Genomic DNA, 18,798 nt, shown 5'->3' with positions numbered 1-18,798 from the left:
CTTTTTCAGGGAAGCTGTGGTTCATACCTTTAATTTTCATCTCTGAAATTTCAACTGGTTTTAAAATGGATCATGCACAGAACTAACCCCTGGATGTTCTACAGGTATTTTAATTTGAGTTATATCTTAATTTCATTGCAGTGTCATGTAGCTGATTTTTCATAGACAATTATATTCTCTGTTCCAATAAAACAACATTTATGAATTTTAATGTAAATTGTGATTAAAAATGTAGTATAAGTAAACAAATACCTTTGGGAGGAGGTTTCTTTTCAGCTTTTTCATGTTTTTCAGGTTTGTCTTTTTGAATTACTAGAAATGAGCACAATTATGTATTAGAGAAAAAGAAAAACTCACAAAGAACAAGAAAATGTTACTAAAACAAAACATCCCTGGAAGTTTAACATTTCCTCATGACTCCTGTTTTTCAGTTTGCAGAATTCTTCCTTCTTTTTCTCAGGAATACACACTGGGGTAAAAAGCTTCAAAATTTCTTTTGAGACTCACCTAAAAAGAAAACAAGTCACTCACACAGATACAAAGCTTTGTAGGGAATGTTTGTACTGCTTATTCCAGATGACATAATCTCGCTCAGCTCAAACTCTGAGCAGACACAGCCTCATTCTTCTTGTGCTCCCACCAGCAGGAAGCCGTGTGGCTACATTTGTCTTATGGAAAGGTGTTTTTCTTAGCTTGGGCTTACTGTCACACAAACACAGCCACAAGCTTGGTGCTCACTCCTGAGCCCAGCTCAAGTGAGTTCATGTCTGCACAGGATACACTGTGTAAACACACACTGCTTTGTCCTAGAAAGGCTGTCAAAATTTAACGTGGAGACTTCTGTCTTTCCTCTTTTGGTTGCCATCCAGGCACATTGCTGGAGCAAAACAGCCTTGAGAGTTAATTACATTTCTTTCAAGTGATAACTACATAATAGCAACACCCTCTCTAACTGAATTCCAGCCTGGAATTGCTGCCTGTATAAGTCATGATTGATATTTAGACTTTTTTTTTCTTTTTTTTTTAAGAGAACTGTTTCTTGGATGATATGTTTAAATAGCATTCCTAATACTGGAGCTTTCTGGAGCCTTTAACAAGGGGCTGAAGAAGTACTCCAAGTCTTCGTGTTGCACATAGAGAAACCCTGCTGGCAGTGAATGAAATACTCACTCAATTTTCAGGACACCTGAAGCTGGCCTGGACCTGTGTATCCTCATTTCCTAAGGACTACCAGTGGTTGAAATGGCCTCTAAGCGCTGCTGGGAGCTGACCCAGTTTGGAGCAGACTCTAGGGAAAAGGAGGGTGATCCTGGCAATGAGTAGCTCAGCAGCATACAGAAATGTCCCTTTGGAAGCGCTGAGGCCAACGAGTGCCCTAGTTCAGAGTCCTGCTCTAGGGACTCTCATGGCAATGAAATTACTCAAGTGAGGGTATCATATCTGTATGTCACACCGCAGCAGCAAATCTCCCTAGTAACAAAATTACCAAATTCTTCATAAAATTTTCCAGCCAGTGACTGGAGTCATGGCTGCTATTAAACACATTAAAGCTCTCAGTGATTGTTTGCTTAGCTAGCAGAAGATAAATGGGTAAACAGGCTGGCTGCTCATTAGGAATATTTCAGTCATTCTTGGAATTTATTTGCTTTTCCAAACTACACAGACAACATGTGCATTTATTTTCTCTGGATTACTTCAGTGTGATTTTACTTTCTTCAAAAAATCCTACGCTTTGAAGTTATACACTGAAAGTAGTAAAAATGACCAAATATCCCTTTAAAAGAGAGACTGGACAGTGGCTACCTTTCAATGTCTTTTAAGGCTTTAAGTCTTCATTCCACTTCTTCTCTTTTTTCACTCCTACTTTCTGTTTTAATTTCTCCACAAAGTTCAAGTACAATAAAGACTGATTTGTACATTTGAATCTATATTGTCCAAACAGATGCAAATTAAGCCTAATTAATTAATGCATCCCATCATTATGAGATTAATCTGAATGTAAAAATAGACTGATATTAAGATACATTACATAGTATCTTTTTCAAGTGTTAACTGAGTAAAAGTGAGAAGAAACCTAACTGAAACCTAACTTCCTAACTTTATATCTGGCTCTCAAAATATTTCCAATCAAAAATATTCAAATGCCAAGCAATAATATGTCTTAGTCTTTAAAAAATTATAACAGTGCATGCTAATTGGATTTTTAAATCCCTCTGTCCAAAAATTGGCTAATTATCACTCAAAAGAATACTGAAAATCACCTCTCATACAAGATATTGCTTCAGAATATATATGATAATTGGTAAATATGTAAACCTTAACCAAAGCCACTTCTGCCATGGAAGACAGTACAAATCATCTACTGAAATGAAAATGTTATTGCAAAAAAATAAAGGCAAGAAAATTAAAATCTATTTTCCGATGTATAGTAGACCCAGACTGAGAGACAGTAAATACTCTTGCATTAAGTCTGCTTCAGACTGAAAACTGACACACAATAGAAAGCCTTCTTTGCAGACAAATTACTGAATCCCATTTTAGAGGAAAAGATATCAAGGAATGTGTCAAGGGCGAGGGCTGGGCTGGTCACTGGATGCTGACAGATGCTTTCTTCATCCTCTCCCTTCCCAAATGGGAAGGGAAAGGGAATAAGGCAGACACTTCTGGATTGGAAAACTAAAACAGCTTTAAGAAAACAAAAATAAAAATAATGAACTATATACAAATACATACAAAACTGATATGGAATCCAACTCCTCCCCTGAAAACAATCACCACAGTTGCTGCAGAGCAGGCAGGCACCGGGGAAAGCCCAATGACAGAGGGGAACCAGACACAGGAGCTGAATTTTGGGAACTCAGGTTCAGGATCAAAGGCAGAAGATAAGATGGAGTCCTCCTCAGACACCAGTCCTTTAAGAAGAGGCCTTAACACTCATTATCCCTCAGCTTTATACTGAATGTGATGTATATGGAATGGAATACTTTCGTTGGTCATCTGTCCTGTTACTCACTGGAGGTGCAACCTTTTACTTACTTGTGACCCCTTTTCCTTCCTGGCCTCCCCAATGTTAGACAAAGATCCAGCGGTGACTTTGGTCACTATAGGAGCAAGTATAAGCAAGAGTCTTTCTGCATCCTGATCCCTAGTAGTGACTATAAAAATCAGGCCTTATCACTTCTAATAGCAGGCACTGTCTGCAAGAACACACTGTTAACTTTAGAAAGTGTTAACTCTTAGAAGACACTGAGCTGAAATGTAAAATCACCAAACGAAATTGATTCTGTATCTCAAACCAGGACAGAATGTAAATATAGTAGTCATAGACTTATTTCTTTAGCTGCGTTAAGAACAGTTCATAACTACCTCTCTGCATCAGGACAAGAGAACTAAGCAAGAAATATGTGCTGAGCAAGACTTCTCTCAGGGACTGATCAAGACCAACACAAGCAAAAAAGAGAGCACCCAAAAAATGTGCAGCATGGACTGAGAGAGTTCGATACTTTAAATCCTCATCTCCACATTCATCCATCCTGTATAAGCACTGAAAAATTAAAACTGTACAACATCCAGTAATAATGTGCATTACCTTTAGAAGGTGCTTTCTTTTCATGTTTTTCTGGCTTTTCAGGTTTCTCTCTGTGAATAACTAGAAATATGCAATGACAGTATTAACGGTTATTAAAAAAGAGAAATGTTGCACTTCAAGTGAAAGAAAGAAGAAAAAAGATCAAGAAACACAACTAGGCATCATGGCCATCCATGAAAAGAACGAGAAAGATTGATTCAGCTGCTGCAGTCTGCTTTTAATGCACATGATTTGAACTTTCGAAAACCTATCTGCCATCTCTGAGGTCTCTGCCATTGGCTGGGGGAGGAATGGCCTTTCTTGCACCACTGTACTCCCACGAAAGAAGTTAGTCAAGAACAGTCATGCTTATTTATGTTGTTTACTGGTTCATTTTGTTTGTTTGTTTGTTTATACTGTATTTTATACTGTGGTTTATTTTGGTTTATTGTTATTTTTCAGCTTTCTTGTTTATTACTTTGGTTCTTTTTGAAAGGATTTTCTGAACTCCACATAACAACTAACAGTTTTTCTAGCTATGAATGATTAAACTCTATAATGAATTACAAATCTAATTGCAGTGGCATTATAACTAATGCTCTTTGGGACTTTTTGTTTGCTTTTAATTTGCACTTTACAAATTGAAATAAAGTACACTGTAGTGACTAGATTTCTGGCTCAGGTGTCAAAATACACCTGAGTTGTGCAATAGTCACTGAGTGGAGGGTATTCAAGAATACTCCTGTATGTGGGCTCTGATTTGATAATTTTTTGCAATTAGTGTTTACACAGTATCTTGTCCACAGGAATGCAGAACTGAAACTTGTGTGTGTTCATGTACCCTGAGGTACCCTACAGGGACCAGGATGTGAAAACCAGCCGTCAGTTTGATTTTGGCATATGAGTTTATACTAAGAATACAGAAATGCATACATGAGCATTGTGATGCACTCTCCAGCCCTGTGTTGATGTTTCAAAAGATTATACAAATTGTGGAAGCAGTGCTTGATACTTATTTATTACAAGCAACTGCTTAAGGAATTAATCCTGCCCTATTCAATGCCTACGCAACAGCCCTACTCAATATTTAAAAAAATGTTTTTTTCACATGGCCTACTTCATTGTCTTTATAATAGAAATTGAGAAGACAATTAGTTCCAGGGTACCTGAAAATATAAATTAAGTTCTGACATTAAATCATTACCTGCATGTCTTTCCTTTTTTTCAGGTTTATCTTGTCTTTCCAATTTGTCTTTATGGGTCACTAGGAAAGAAGAAAAGTGTTCATATATATTAATAAAACCAAAAAAACTGTGGAAAAAAACTTAAGAGTCAAAAATAATTCTAACAAGATCACCATTAGCAGATGAAAAGGCAAACTGTGTTGCTCCTGAGCTACCTTGTGCATACCTGCACAGCACACGTTACGTTACATGGGTGTGAGTAGACAGCTCTGGCCAATAAGTTGCTGTTTACCATCCAAGCCAGGGAAACATGCCTTGGCTGTTTACTACAGCAACGTCATTGCTTGCAGTTGTCTGTCCATTCCTGAAGTGAGATTTTCAGAAAACTGTCAAGGACTGAGGCAGAGCTCACAGTTAATTCTGCCACCTGCATTAAAAAGAGGACATCACTTGGGCCACCCCACACTCACTCAGGTGGAGGAGTGTAAAAACCCTGGAATCAATCCTGGAGTGTAAGAGCATCACATGCACAAATGACACACTTGTCACTTGCCAGCTGGCTTGAAATGAATAACCAGTAATGGATACAGATAGCTAGTAATGGATACAGATAGCTAGTAATGGACACTAGCTGAGATCAGTCCCTGGCAATGATGACCTCAGAGCCAGAATTAGGTGCCCAGTATGCAGAGTGAAAACTAACATTATGATAATGGAAACTGTATTACACTATACACTCATTGACATAACATTTCTTTTTTACTCACCTTTCTGAGGATTTTATGCAACAATTTTCCAAACCATGGAAAATAAGCCTCTGGATTTTAGAGCACTTCAGAAAAATCAGCTGTGAAATTGCAGCCCAGCTTTAACTCTAACTCCCAGTTAAACTCATCCCAGTTTAGTAAAACTCCCTTTGTCAAACATGAGAAAATAAGAAATTTCTTTTACAGTACTATGCATTCCATATGCAACTGGAAATAAAGAAGGAAGAGCAGGGAATATTCAAACTCTCACAATAATGAGTTCCTGACATAGCTGGTGGAGTCACTTCTGAGATGTTTCTAAATATTCTCTGTGTCATTGCAGAAGATAATTAGAAATTAGAATAAGGTGTTATTTACTGTCTCTGTTACCCATGCATTGAAAATCTTAAATGTACTTAAAGTAGAAAATAAGTAGTTAAAATACAGGGATGCAGTAAAACTTTGAAGTCTCCCATTCACACTATGATGAAATGAAAAGACATGTATGCATAGTCATAGATTTAAAATATAATGTACAATCCAAAGCAATGTTTCTTAGTACTGTGAATACAGAGAATCTCTATATGCAGTAGTGTTTTAACAGCAATTGTAGCAATAAATCACTAAACTACATAATGCATTCACTTGAAGATAAAATACAGTTAGGTAAAATATTAGTAGGAGTTATGACAACATAAGGCAGTAGTAAATCTTCATTGGCTATCTGAGATTGACTGGGATAATTTTTTCCTATTCTAAAAAGTTTTAAAAATATTAAATATTGTCCTCCTATCAAATCAAATAGAAGTTTCCCAAGTTTTCTACAAAATAATGACATATTCATGTTTTAACATGGGACATTATTTCCTTTGTGCTGTCAATTTTCCAAATCTCAGAAAAAAATTCTCTTGTTACCATCATTCCATTTTCTAGCAATAAATATTCATTCTGACAGAATCCTAAACCTATGTGCCTGCCATTAACATCTAGAGTCAGTCTTGCTAACTCAATATATTTTGAGTTATTTATATAAAATAGAAAAGCTCCAATCAGAGACCATTAGAAAGGTCTAGTCAAGCACAGAATTCAGGAAGGTGCACGTTCACTTGGGTTGTGAGACTCATATTCTTGGTCTGAAATAAATCAGCCATTGCTGGGTATTGGGTCTTGCAATTTTTTTGCTGGTTTATTATGACCCTTGGCCTATTTGCTCTTCCAGAACAGGTTTCTTCCTCCAGCCTAAGACTTCATTAATTACATTTTTATGTAAAGGACATGTTCTCAGAAGCCTTAAAGTGTTTTAGCAAGTAGTCGCTTCAACAAAATTCCATTTTGCCAAAAAAATCTCACACAAGACGCAAACTAGATGATGGCTGTTGCAGCCCAGAGCTAACTGATGAATTGTATGTGGAGAGGAAGACCTTGTGATCCTGACTGCTACAACAGCTAGATCTGTAGTTTGTTGTTAGCATACACCACCAGCAAACTTGTATAGCCTCTCTAATACCCTCTTTCCGATCTCTCTGAAATGAGTCTGGGGAAATATTTTTTGTAAGGCAGATCTCTGAAGCCACCAGGGATCATGCCTTGTATGCTATAATTTTACTCATTACGTTTTGCGCAGAATTATTCCTAAAGACAAATATTGTGCTTGAATTTATACAAGAAGAATAGGAAAAGCATCCATTTATGTGCCGGGCATCTTTTACGTAAGTTAATAATACAGTAAAAACTTACTCCCTACTCTTTGAATATAATTTTAGCCTTTCTGCAGAGTGATAAATTCAAAGCGTTTTTAAAATCCTCATTCTCCTTCCAGCTGGCTTTTGCAACACCTCCTCCATCCTTAAACATAATTAGGATTTATAAGAAGGGTCTGAGTCGATAGACTACACTGCTATGTGGAATGACTAGTAAAAAGACAGAGAACATCAAATACTGAATACATACACTTTACAAATTCCTTCCTCTCTTTTTTTTTTGTTTTTCAGGTTTGTCTTTGTGAATTACTAGAATTAATTAAAAAACCTCAACACAATAAATCTCTAAGCTGGAGTTATTAAGTACACTTTATTTCACCAAAGTGATTGAGGACAAATATTTGTAAATTCAAATAATGTAATTTAGTTCTGAGTCACAGGTACTAGATGATGTTTAGACCTTCTTAATGTCAATATTTAATTCCAGGTCCAAGAGAAATATTTTTCCTTGAATAAACCTTCAGCTGCTACACCATATTTTTGCAAAATAAGTGTTTATTCAGCAACCTTAATCTAATCTGTGGGATCTCTTTTAGTCCTATTACACAAGCACCCTGACTCTAAGATTTCTGAGAGAGGAAATTATTTTCAGGTCTTGACAACATTGCTTTCTATTCTTAACAAAAACAAGCTAGCATATTGCTTTCCATGCTCTCTTTTTTTCTCCTTATTTTTAGCTGTTACTTCAGCCACAGGATGGATTAACAAGAAAACATCTCTTTTTAATCAGAGTGTAACTTCAGGAAGAGCAGCTGTTCAAAACACAACCAACTACAGGACCTGCTAGCTGTGGGCAAACATGAATCCTTATAGAGTCTATTACCCATCCAACTTTCAGATAATGTTTTTGGACATCCAAATCCTAGTGATTTAGATAGAGAAAAACATTCCTTCTCAATCTCGACTACTAAGAGACCAGCATTTTCCAATATCAAGGAAAAGGTGGGTTTTTTTGCAATGCTCAAGTTTCTTCCACAGAAAATAGAAGTCTGATGGGAAGACAGCTATGAGCTGTAGATACAAGCACAGTAATGTTTCTGCACACAGTCTTTTCACCAGCTTTGCATCAAATGTCATTTCACAGAGGTGGAAGCATTTTTTCATTGGTTAAATATTTCCTCATTAAAAAGCAGGATCATGTCTTTAAGAAAAATCGTTCCAAACATTCAGTAATTTTATTATGTCTTGCATGTGCTTGCATTATCCTAATACATTTCCAGTCATAACAGGTAAATTATTGTTGATAACAATTAGCAGATCTGTGGATAGAAAGAGATTGAAGGGAGATTTTTCAAAGCCTTCAAGGAACATGGACAGCCAATTTACACTAAGAAAATAAGCTGTGAAGAACACAGCAGCACCAGCAATATATTATTGAACGAATTAACAGGCTATATCTCATTCAATTGCTTTAGGACATATAGTAGCATTCCAAGGGAAAGAAAAAAAGTAGTCTCCTCTCTACCTACACAATGTAGAACTTACACTGAATATTTTTGCAGAAACTGTAGCATGCTTTTACATCTTAGATTTGTATTAGCAGGGGCTAGCTTTGTGCAAAACACTTCAGACAGCGTGTTGTCTGTTCTGAATGGGGCAATAACACAGTTTTGCAAACAATAGATCTGTGATGGTCAACGGCAGCAAAACATGAGATTCAGCACATCAGACAAAAACCCTTGTAGTCTATGCCAAAAGATATATCTGAATGCAGACCAGCAATCATAAAGCCTGTTTTCAACCACAGAACATTTTACTTCTGTAAGGGAGACTGTTGCGTGGGTTTGGTTTTTTTTTGGGGGGGGGGGGGGGGGTTGGTTGGTTTGTTTTCTTTTAATTTATTCTAGTTTCTCCACAGCATTTCCGTGTTTAATGCTTTGAACAACACTAACCGAATTGAGCATCAGCAGACCTTAAAGTGGACAAAACCCCTACTTTAAGGTTTTTTCACATAATCAAAATGTTATGGAGAGCAAAAATGCAAGGAAATATTAATATTTGTGTGGACTCCAAGCTAAAAAAATGTGGGGAGGGGATCAGTTGGCTCCTTCTTGAGAAATAAAAGTAACTTGACATAGCTGGGCAAGGAGCCTGGAATGTGGATAAGCAGGCTGACATAAAAATAAACTATTTTTCTCTTCCCTACCATAGGCTGAAAGCGACCTCTGGTTAGTTCAAGAGCCCTATCCTGTGCATTGATACCCCCACAGCCTCAGAGCATGCTAATCTCAGATTGTAATATTTACCATTACCTCTTATGGACACTGTCAGAGCTATGGCTTTTGAGTAGAACCTTATCAGGGAAGGGCAAGTGTTGCCAAAAATTAATGGGTTCATGTTTCAGGGCTGTGACGACTGGCCCTTTTTGACTATTAAATCACAGTGTAGCATGGACACTGAAGTCTATTGAAGCTTTTGATCTGAAAAATCTTTTTTTTTTTGCATGCTAACTCTTCTTTCCTCTGATATATTTTCATATTCAGTATCATACGTAGTCCTAAAAGCTGTATCATAGAAAATATTTCACTGTTGACAGATCGTTTCCAGATTTAGTCACTTGGATATCTATTTAATTGTAAAGGGCTTAATAAAAGTCCTTTTTAAAGCCTGCAGTGCTTAGGTGTAAACATTAGGTTTTAGAAATAAGCCAGGCTGGCCATACTGCCATGTTTCTGTGAAACAAATTAGAGTTGGTAAGATTTTCTTTTGCATATGAAAAGCAAAGAGAAAGCATATAAAAATGGTTTTAAGGCTGCTAAGTCAAGCATTCATTCAGATGAAAAATGCTCATTCATTCAGATGAAAAATATTCATTCAACTTTGATTCAATCATTTTATTTACTTTATGACACACTTTGTATTTAAAAAATCATTTTTTTTCTTTTTTTAATAGGATACTGGCTTCATCCAGAAAAAAAGAAAAAGAATTACTAAAACTAGTTTATAACAAATCTGTAAGGTAAAATTTTCCCCCAACTTAAAGAAATTTTCTTGGATTTCTTTGCAAATACCAAAAGAGCATAAACTCAGACTGAACTGTTATTAACACTGGAAAAAATATAACACCCCAACCTAATTTTCACTAACCTAGATTTCGGAAATTGCTGAAATATTTTTATGTGACTTTGAATGAAAATTCAGCCTGAGGCAAAAAGATGAGCATGAAAAATTTCTTCCTGAGTGACTGGAGTGTGGTAAATTTATAAATAATCTAAAATAGAAGATTATAATGGGAAATTTTAAGGTAATTTAACAATGAATTCCAAACTTAATCATGCAAAAATATTGCATCTAATTCACATAAAATTAAAACCAACATTCATAGTATATATGTGAGAGATTTTTCCAAATTTCAGTCACCTAATAGTACATTTGATTTGCATCAGATGGAGGACATAGAGAAGGGGGATGTGATTTAGTTTTTTTCTTCATTAAATTACTTGAGACAGAGACGTTCAGACCCCAAAAGAGCAAGTGCAAAATAAGTGATGTAGTAAGGAGCCACTAATTCCATACCTAAGGGAAGTAAAAATAGTTTCCATCTGAGTAAGTCTTAAGTCTGATGCTTAGTATAAAGCTAGGTGATGAGTGCAGTGAGCATGAAGCAGAGATTCCTTGCTCCAGCTAACTGACTAAGTGCTCATCTAAAGAGTAACACACAGGAAAGTTAAGATAAATGAACTAATAAAATGAAGTTAGAGTGCATTAGTCAGAGAGCATTAAATCTCTGTGTAGATGCTTTTATTCAGAAATAAAGTAACATTAGATGGCTATAGCTTAGTTCTTCTTGAAGGAACACAGGAAAAAAAAAAAGAAGAAGGAAAGAGCATGAGCTGGAGAAGGGCACGGGCTTCCAGATCTGAAAAAATAATCTAAGGAAACCCCAGCAATTAATGAACTGTGGAGGCAGCTGCACTCATCACCAGTGAACCACCTCCGTTACCTGTGACGGGGGAAGAATCAGGCCTCTGAGTCTGCCCAGATCTTCCCCAACCAGCACCAGACATGAACATGCTGCTCCCTGTAGCACCTAACCCTGTGCTGGGTGTAGCCCTTCTGCATTGAATGTAAATGCCTATATAAGAGTGAGACAATGTCTCATGAGTTGCATGTTTATACAATTTGAAATTAGACTTAATTGCAGCATTCAGACAGTGTGACATCCATCTGACCTGAGATTTAGGTTTGACAGCTACTGGTAGTAGCTTTACCCTGGGCTGCTGTAAGCCCATACATCTAAATAAATACTCGACAGCTGTACCTGAGCCACTACAGCTATGCTGCTAGCTGTACCATGTTACCTAGTTTAAAGTTAACTCAGCTATATGTGTAGCCATACTTCCAGAAATCAGGGCAGACAGTCCCTGTGTCGAACTTCCTAATTTTGTCAGCTTCTGTGGGTTTCTTGTATACTGTGATTTTTTATAGTCCAGTTCTATTTATTTATTTAGCTGTCTCAAACACATTGTTTTCCACGCACAGCAAATTAAACTACGGGGACACATTATAGTTGTCTTTATAACCCTATAATTTATCCATATTCTAAAATACAGACAGCTTTATCCTGTGATGTTTAATATATATGTTATCAGTAGAGCCCAAGTTGGTAGGGGTAGGAGCAACAGACATGTGATACACATAGTAAATAAAATAATTTTGAAGGGCCTGGACTCTCTTCGTCAAATTAGACTAAATTCAGAGATATTTGCTGTGAAAAAACAGAAAGGCTAATGTGAATTCAGAGGCACGCGGGTATCTGTCATAAAGCCACTGTGATTTATTATACGTCTGTCGGAAGTAGCATTTCGTCATCACATTGTCTTCTTCAATCCCTCACTCCAAAAGCAATGTATTAGAAATGCAGGATAAATCCTTTCACTGCTAATATAAGTTTTTCAGAAAATCAGAAATGATCAGTCCATTTGGATTATCATTGGGTCTTCCACTAGACAGAAATGATACATGTACTTCTATCCCGATATATTTTATTGTTCCTCTTCCCTGTTGCCGAAGCCTTGTGTAGTTACGTCTTATTTATGAGTAGTAGTATTGACAACAGCCTTCAGCAGCAGCTCACAGTCTCGCAACGTCTGTGTGTGCATCATAAAGCAGAGCGGCCCCACACTGACCTCATGCCAGTTTATGGACGGCTTTCCTGAGCTGGGAGGCCCAGAGCTGCACGCGGAATCTGGACGTGGTCTTGTGAGATCTGAGTGCTCATCCAGACCAAGGTGCTCTTGGCCCTTGTTTAAAATACTAATACCAAATTCGAAAGACCCTGTTTTGTAGTGAATTTGTGCATATGTGTACACACAGTCATTAAATAATTTAATTTCTGTGCTCTTAAGCATGAGCAAGTGCTTTGTTGAATCATTTCTTAGAGTATTTCTTCTTTTCAGGATTAAATTGACTAAGTACAATAATTGAAACGGACTTTATTACTAGTGGTTTATCGCAATATTTAATTAAAAGCAAATTTTAGAGCACATGTTTGCCTGACTCCTAATACTGTAAGAATCTTTCTTATAATTTCAGCCAATTCTACCTGGGATTTCCACTTATTATATCTATTCCTCATATTTCAGTACAATATTTTCAACATGATGCTTATGTATGGAACTTCCTTATAAATCTTGGGGCTTGGATTCAGATGGTTTGACTATTTGAAAACAAAATTATTTAAAAAACAATAGTGTCCCCATATTTTTGGTTTGAGGACGGAAACTTGCTTGGAGTGCATGCTTCTATTGAAAATATGAATTTTGCCTTTAGATTATTCCTATTAAAAACAATAAAAGATTGCATTTGCACATGCTTCCTGAAGGTCCTTTAGAGGGTAGCAGTAAAACTACCTTAATATTTATGCCTTTATCATGCTCAAGCTTGAGCTGGACAGAATGTTTTCCTGTAATTCTTCCTCCAATGTACAACATACATTTTTAGGACTAAATATGAAAGTGAAAAATAAAATTAAAAAAAATTGTCCTGTGCTTTAGTAACTGGCTGTGTAGTTAAAGACTGTGTTGTCAGCTATATGCATAAAGGTATTTAACTAATGACACTTGAATGATTTTTTTTCTGACATTTCTAACTTTCTAGTGATCATTTCTGAAACTTTAATGTTCTATGTGAAGCAATGCACTTCTGTATAGGTGAAATGGTACACAAGCAGCTGTTTTGGTCAAGGCTGCAAGTTCATTTGTATTTTTAGAATATTGTGCTTGAAAAGCCCTTAACCGAGATCTCTTGATAATGGATACGACCCTATCTAGCCCACTGATATCCTAAAAACTTCATTTTCATATGACATGATTTATTAAGTAATAGGGAAGGAGTTCTAGACACTCTAGATGACCCTGATTAGCACAAAACCAGAAAGCTAGCACTAGAGGTGCAATGTACTATAAAACCATATAAAGTATATATAGAGAAATAAATATAATTGTGTGAGGGACAGTGTGTGTATACATATACATATACAATATTTTTAATAAGCTTCCCTCTGGCTTACCCCTGCCATTACTAAGCACAGTACTGGTACATCACAGAGATGTTAATCAAATTTTATGTGGTCTAACCTTTACAGAGGAGGCTTTCTTAAGCAAAAGATCTGCACATATCCCAGGAAACTTCTCTGTTTTCATGACCTCTCTAAACTAGTCTGAACCAGTTCCTCAGTGGATTTTTGGAAAGTGCCAGTTAGAGGAGATTAAAGAGTCTGAAAAAAAGACTCAGTTCTAAAAATGGAGGCTTTTCTTATCTGTGATAAACACCTGGCTTACTGTTAACTATGACTTCCTAACTTGGATGGCACCCACTGGCCTATAAATTTGCTTTCTTCCTTGTTCAACATACTTCATGCCAGGGGAAGTTCATCAGCACCTTTGCTAGAAAGAAGATTTGTGGATAAGTTTGGGCAGGAGAATCTTAATAGAAGTGCGCATTTACAATACAGCCACACAAACATAAAATGACACTATTTGTTAATGTTAAGTTATATATGAATTTTTACTCATTTACAGTTAGAACTTTGAATGTTTCTCTAACACAACAGTAGTAACATCAATAGTTTAAAAATGCACTGTATACTACATATACATATATGTAGATAAACAGATAAAAAAGGTTACCTTTTGGTGGTCGTTTTTCTTCTTTCTCCAGCTTCTGTTTATGTATTTCTGAGAACAATGTAATGTAGAGTTATCAATATTAAAATATTTTCCATACATAAAAATATCAGTTATGTTCTCAAAAAAATAATTAAGTGCTTCAAATATTATAGCAGAGCCATGTCTTTATCATCTGCATATTCAGAATTATATACGATAAAGTTCAATTTTATATATACTTATGCAGTCAATATATATGGATAAAAATCATAATTTTAAGTGACTTTAATAATTATTCTGCTTTTAACTGAGCAACATAGCTACTTTTAAAGTCAAAAATAGGTGTTGCTGCACTGTAACAGCAACATGGTAATATGTGTTGTTCATGAAAAAGAAAAATCACACTTTTACTAAACATTTTTCTGTATATATCTTGAGTTGTTTACCAGGAGTAGTATTTTATGTTTTCCAAACTACCTTTGGAAGGAAAAAAATGTTCTTTTTACTACATTTTCAGTATTGGTTAGGGACTGACCTGTTGGAGAACAGCGTAGGGGAAAGGGAACTGGGGGTCCTGGTGGACAGCAGGATGACCATGAGCCAGCAATGTGCCCTCGTGGCCAAGAAGGCCAATGGCATCCTGGGGTGTATTAGAAAGGGTGTGATTAGTAGGTCGAGAGAGGTCCTCCTCCCCCTCTACTCTGCCCTGGTGAGGCCACATCTGGAATATTGTGTCCAGTTCTGAGCCCCTCAGTTCAAGAGAGACAGGGAACTGCTTGAGAGAGTCCAGCGCAGAGCCACAGAGATGATGGAGTGGAACATCTCCCTTATGAGGAAAGGCTGAAGGAGCTGGGTCTCTTTAGCTTGGAGAAGACTGAAGAGTGACCTCATTCATGTCTATAAATATGTCAAGGGTGAGTGTCAGGATGATGCAGCCAGGCTCTTCTCAGTGATGTCCAATGACAGTACAAGGGGCAATGGGTGCAAGCTGGAACATAGGAGGTTCCACAAAAACATGAGGAAAAACTTTTTCCCTGTGAAGGTGACAGAGCACTGGAATAGGTTGTGGAGTCTCCTTCTCTGTAGACTTTCAAAACCTGCCCAGACACGTTTCCTGTGTGGCTGCCCTACGGGATCCTGCTCTGGCAGGCGGGTTGGACTGGATGATCTTTTGAGGTCCTTTCCAATCCTTAACATTCGATGATTCTATGATTTTAAAGCTCACATGCTGAACTAGCAATTGCAACACACAATAAAAGGTAGATCAATGCTGTATACAAATTACAGAGATAAAATTTTCCAGGTCAGGGATTGCTGTCTTGGAGAATGACTCATTTTTATCGTGCTGTATACCAAAGCACTAAGTGCCTCATTATAAGAGGAAGTGGTACAGTATTTACCTTCCCTTGCTATGTCATCTCTTTCAAACAAAATTCCTCACCTCTGACACTGATATTAACTTACTGCTGTATACCTCTGTAACTGATTTTTTTCCTGCTGTTCTTATTGTGCCAAAACCCAGGATAATATTGAAAATGCAAAATGCTGAATTTGATAAAAGCAAACCAGAATTAAAACAAGCTTGCATAGCCCTGTTTGCATACAGCTGTAGCTGGCCTAAAGCTGCGTCAGGGCAGGTTTAGGTTGGATCTCAGGAAGCACTTCCTCACAGAGAGGGTGCTCAGGCACTGGGATGCACTGCCAGGGAAGTGGTGGAGTCACTGTCCCTGGAGGTGTTTAAGGAGAGGCTGGATGTGACACTTAGTGCCCTGGTCTGGCCAATGTGGTGGTGTTGGGACATAGGCTGGATTTGATGATCTCAGAGGTCTTTTCCACCGTCAGTAATTCTGTGATTCTGAGATTCTGTGATTCTGTAGAAATTTAAAGGCTGATTGTTGTAGGTGCACAATAAAGTCAGTATGACCATAGAGAGTGCCAGGTTTACAGTATTGCGCATATATTTTCTGCAGTAGGAAACTGGTATGAAATACTGGACGAAATATGGTTTTAACAAAAGCACATTCAAATCTCACCAGACTCTATGGGAGATACCTCCTTGTATTTTAGGGTTAAATTTTGTCTGCAGAGCCCAAATAACGTGAACACTGACCCGCAAATTAATCCAACAGAAGAAAGAGTTATGCATACTACATCTCAACTCTAAGGAGCTACTTTAATGCCTATTGAACACAATTGAAATCTTCCACTTATAGACTTAGTTATTTGCTCAGGTTGTAACAGGATGCACATTGCCAAAGATATCCAGTATAAAATGGTATTTTCCTTTCCCAAGACTCTGACCTTTGCATAGGCCCTTGAAAATAAATACAGAAAGTTTTTACTGGATAGTATTCGCCATCTGAAACAATGATTCTGTCTGGTTTGCAAGAAACATAACTGTTCTGTGGTAGCAGCCTACATTGTCTTCAAAGAGAGAGAACATTATTTCATGGAGATAAAGGGTAACAAAGGCCGAAATACGTGTCATTGTTAGCCAATAATGTATGGCAGCATAATTCAGCTAATTATACAATGTCATTTAGCTAAAGGAACTTTCTCAGTTTTCATCTCATTCTTCGCAGCCTGGGTATGTAGTTCGTTTATTGTTCTATAAACCTCAAAGGTTGTGGTTAGGAAGAAATCATGCCATATTGATTTATTGTATTTCAGCTGAGCCTAGATTCTTTTTCTTTCTGCAACTATGTGAGAATTTTATTTCTATCAATGGAGAGAATTGAGTTGCTGCATTTTCAAACTTTTCCCACCTGTTCTGCTTAAAAGAATGCATAGAGTAGTTTAGGTAGCATAAGTGGTAGGAATGAGGCAAGACAAGAACAGCCAGAGGATTGCTCCTTGATTCTGACCAAATCTGAGCAGTTCTCCTGCACTCCAGAACACCTTCAAACAGTGACATGGTGCATTTAAAGAAAGCTGAGTCAATTCTTCTGCATCGCAATGTACGGCAGAGACATATCTCATGTAGCTCAAGAGGTCATCCTATACACAGAGGTGAATATGGCCCACTGTATGATAAATCACTCTCTTCAACAGAGTCATCTACACAGACGCATATACCTTGCTTGCTTTAAGATGCCTCAGCTCTGCTGGGTTCTCACCATGTGTCTCACTACAGAAAACGGGCCTCTTTTTCTTGAAAAAAATAAATACAAATCTTTGTTATTTAAAAAAAACCCAACACTTTTAAAATTACTGAGGTTTTAGGGAATTTCTTATCGCTATTTTGACTGCAAAATATGCATGGAGCAATGACTGTAGAGCTGGCTGTCTAAATCAGCCTAACATTGTATCAGCAATGAAGCTTACTTGACACAATTACTTCAGTAAGCTACACAAAAACATACTTCTGAGACAGCTGCACTGAGAATCTCATCTAAATTGCTGCTACAGTTAGATTACCAGACAACACAAAAAATCCTACACAAATTACTTTAAGTGAACTGTATCTTCATAATACATGAGCGTGTATATATGTTTTACATATCATAAATTGTGCCATCATTAAGATCTACTCACAAGCTTCACATTATAGTTTGAACCATCATCAAAAAACCTGCAGCCTGGAATACATCAATTCAGATACATTACAACTTAAATGTTACTGGCACAAATAAATCTAGTCTCAATAAATACTTATACTGATCAATTTAAAAGAGAGAAAATAGTGACTCCTTGCTAACTCCAAAATATTTAAAATAAAGAAACACGTTAGAGCACTGGAGGTTTTTTTTCTGTACTGAGAGTTTTGATACTCTCTGCTTCATCTTTTATGACAAATAGCTTTAATTTTCTAGTAATCACATCATATCTTATTGCTGAGTTGACAAAGCAGCTATAATATCATGGAAGACTTACATGGCCAGTTTAAAGTATGTAATTTATCTCTATCAGTGTGACACATTGTTAATAAATCCTAAATATTATGAATTCATGTTTAGAAAAACGACAGAATCAAAGAGCAGCAAGGATAATCTTTGTCACCACGGCAACCATCCCAATTCTTTATGAGATGACAGCATGGTTTATTAAATTATTGTAAGGGAGTATGTATTTTAAAAGCTGTATTTCATTGTTTATTTTCTTTGGTTATCAAGCCGACAAGAAAAACATCTTTCCCCTTGCATTTCTAAGGTTTTGAATGGATAAGTACTTTATTTCCTTAAATATGGGTACTGTTTGACAGCGACTTCCCCAGACCTTGGGTCTTGTGCAGATATACAGAACATGCAGGGTGACTATTTTAAATAACTCCAAGAGGGTAATCTAGTAGTCTCCTCACTGACCATTTCAAGATGTTGAAAGGAGATATATTTGACTGTATTGTTAGCAGGCAAATATATCTACATACTGTTGTCCCAGAGCAAGCCCTCGCAATCAGCCGCGGATCAGTATTGCCAGCAGCTTTACTGAAAA

General features: G+C 36.9%; 1 protein-coding gene across 1 annotated transcript in view; it reads right to left on the bottom strand.

Annotated features, from left to right (window-relative positions):
* Positions 1 to 252: 252 nt before the first annotated feature.
* LOC104275068 (triadin-like) overlaps positions 253 to 18,798 on the bottom strand; it is a gene marked incomplete at its 3' end in the record, with an annotated part of 44,266 nt that continues 25,720 nt past the window's right edge. The window contains exons 3-5 of the mRNA XM_009870911.1: positions 4,773 to 4,832; positions 3,590 to 3,649; positions 253 to 312 (exon numbers count right to left, since the gene is read on the bottom strand). Of these exons, the coding sequence (XP_009869213.1) occupies positions 253 to 312; positions 3,590 to 3,649; positions 4,773 to 4,832 (180 nt within the window). The remainder of the gene's footprint in view (positions 313 to 3,589; positions 3,650 to 4,772; positions 4,833 to 18,798) is intronic.

The sequence above is a fragment of the Apaloderma vittatum genome, unplaced genomic scaffold (assembly GCF_000703405.1).
Source record: "Apaloderma vittatum isolate BGI_N311 unplaced genomic scaffold, ASM70340v1 scaffold10396, whole genome shotgun sequence".
Taxonomy (NCBI): Eukaryota; Metazoa; Chordata; class Aves; order Trogoniformes; family Trogonidae; genus Apaloderma; species Apaloderma vittatum.
This window is presented reverse-complemented; position numbering and strand designations above follow the sequence as displayed.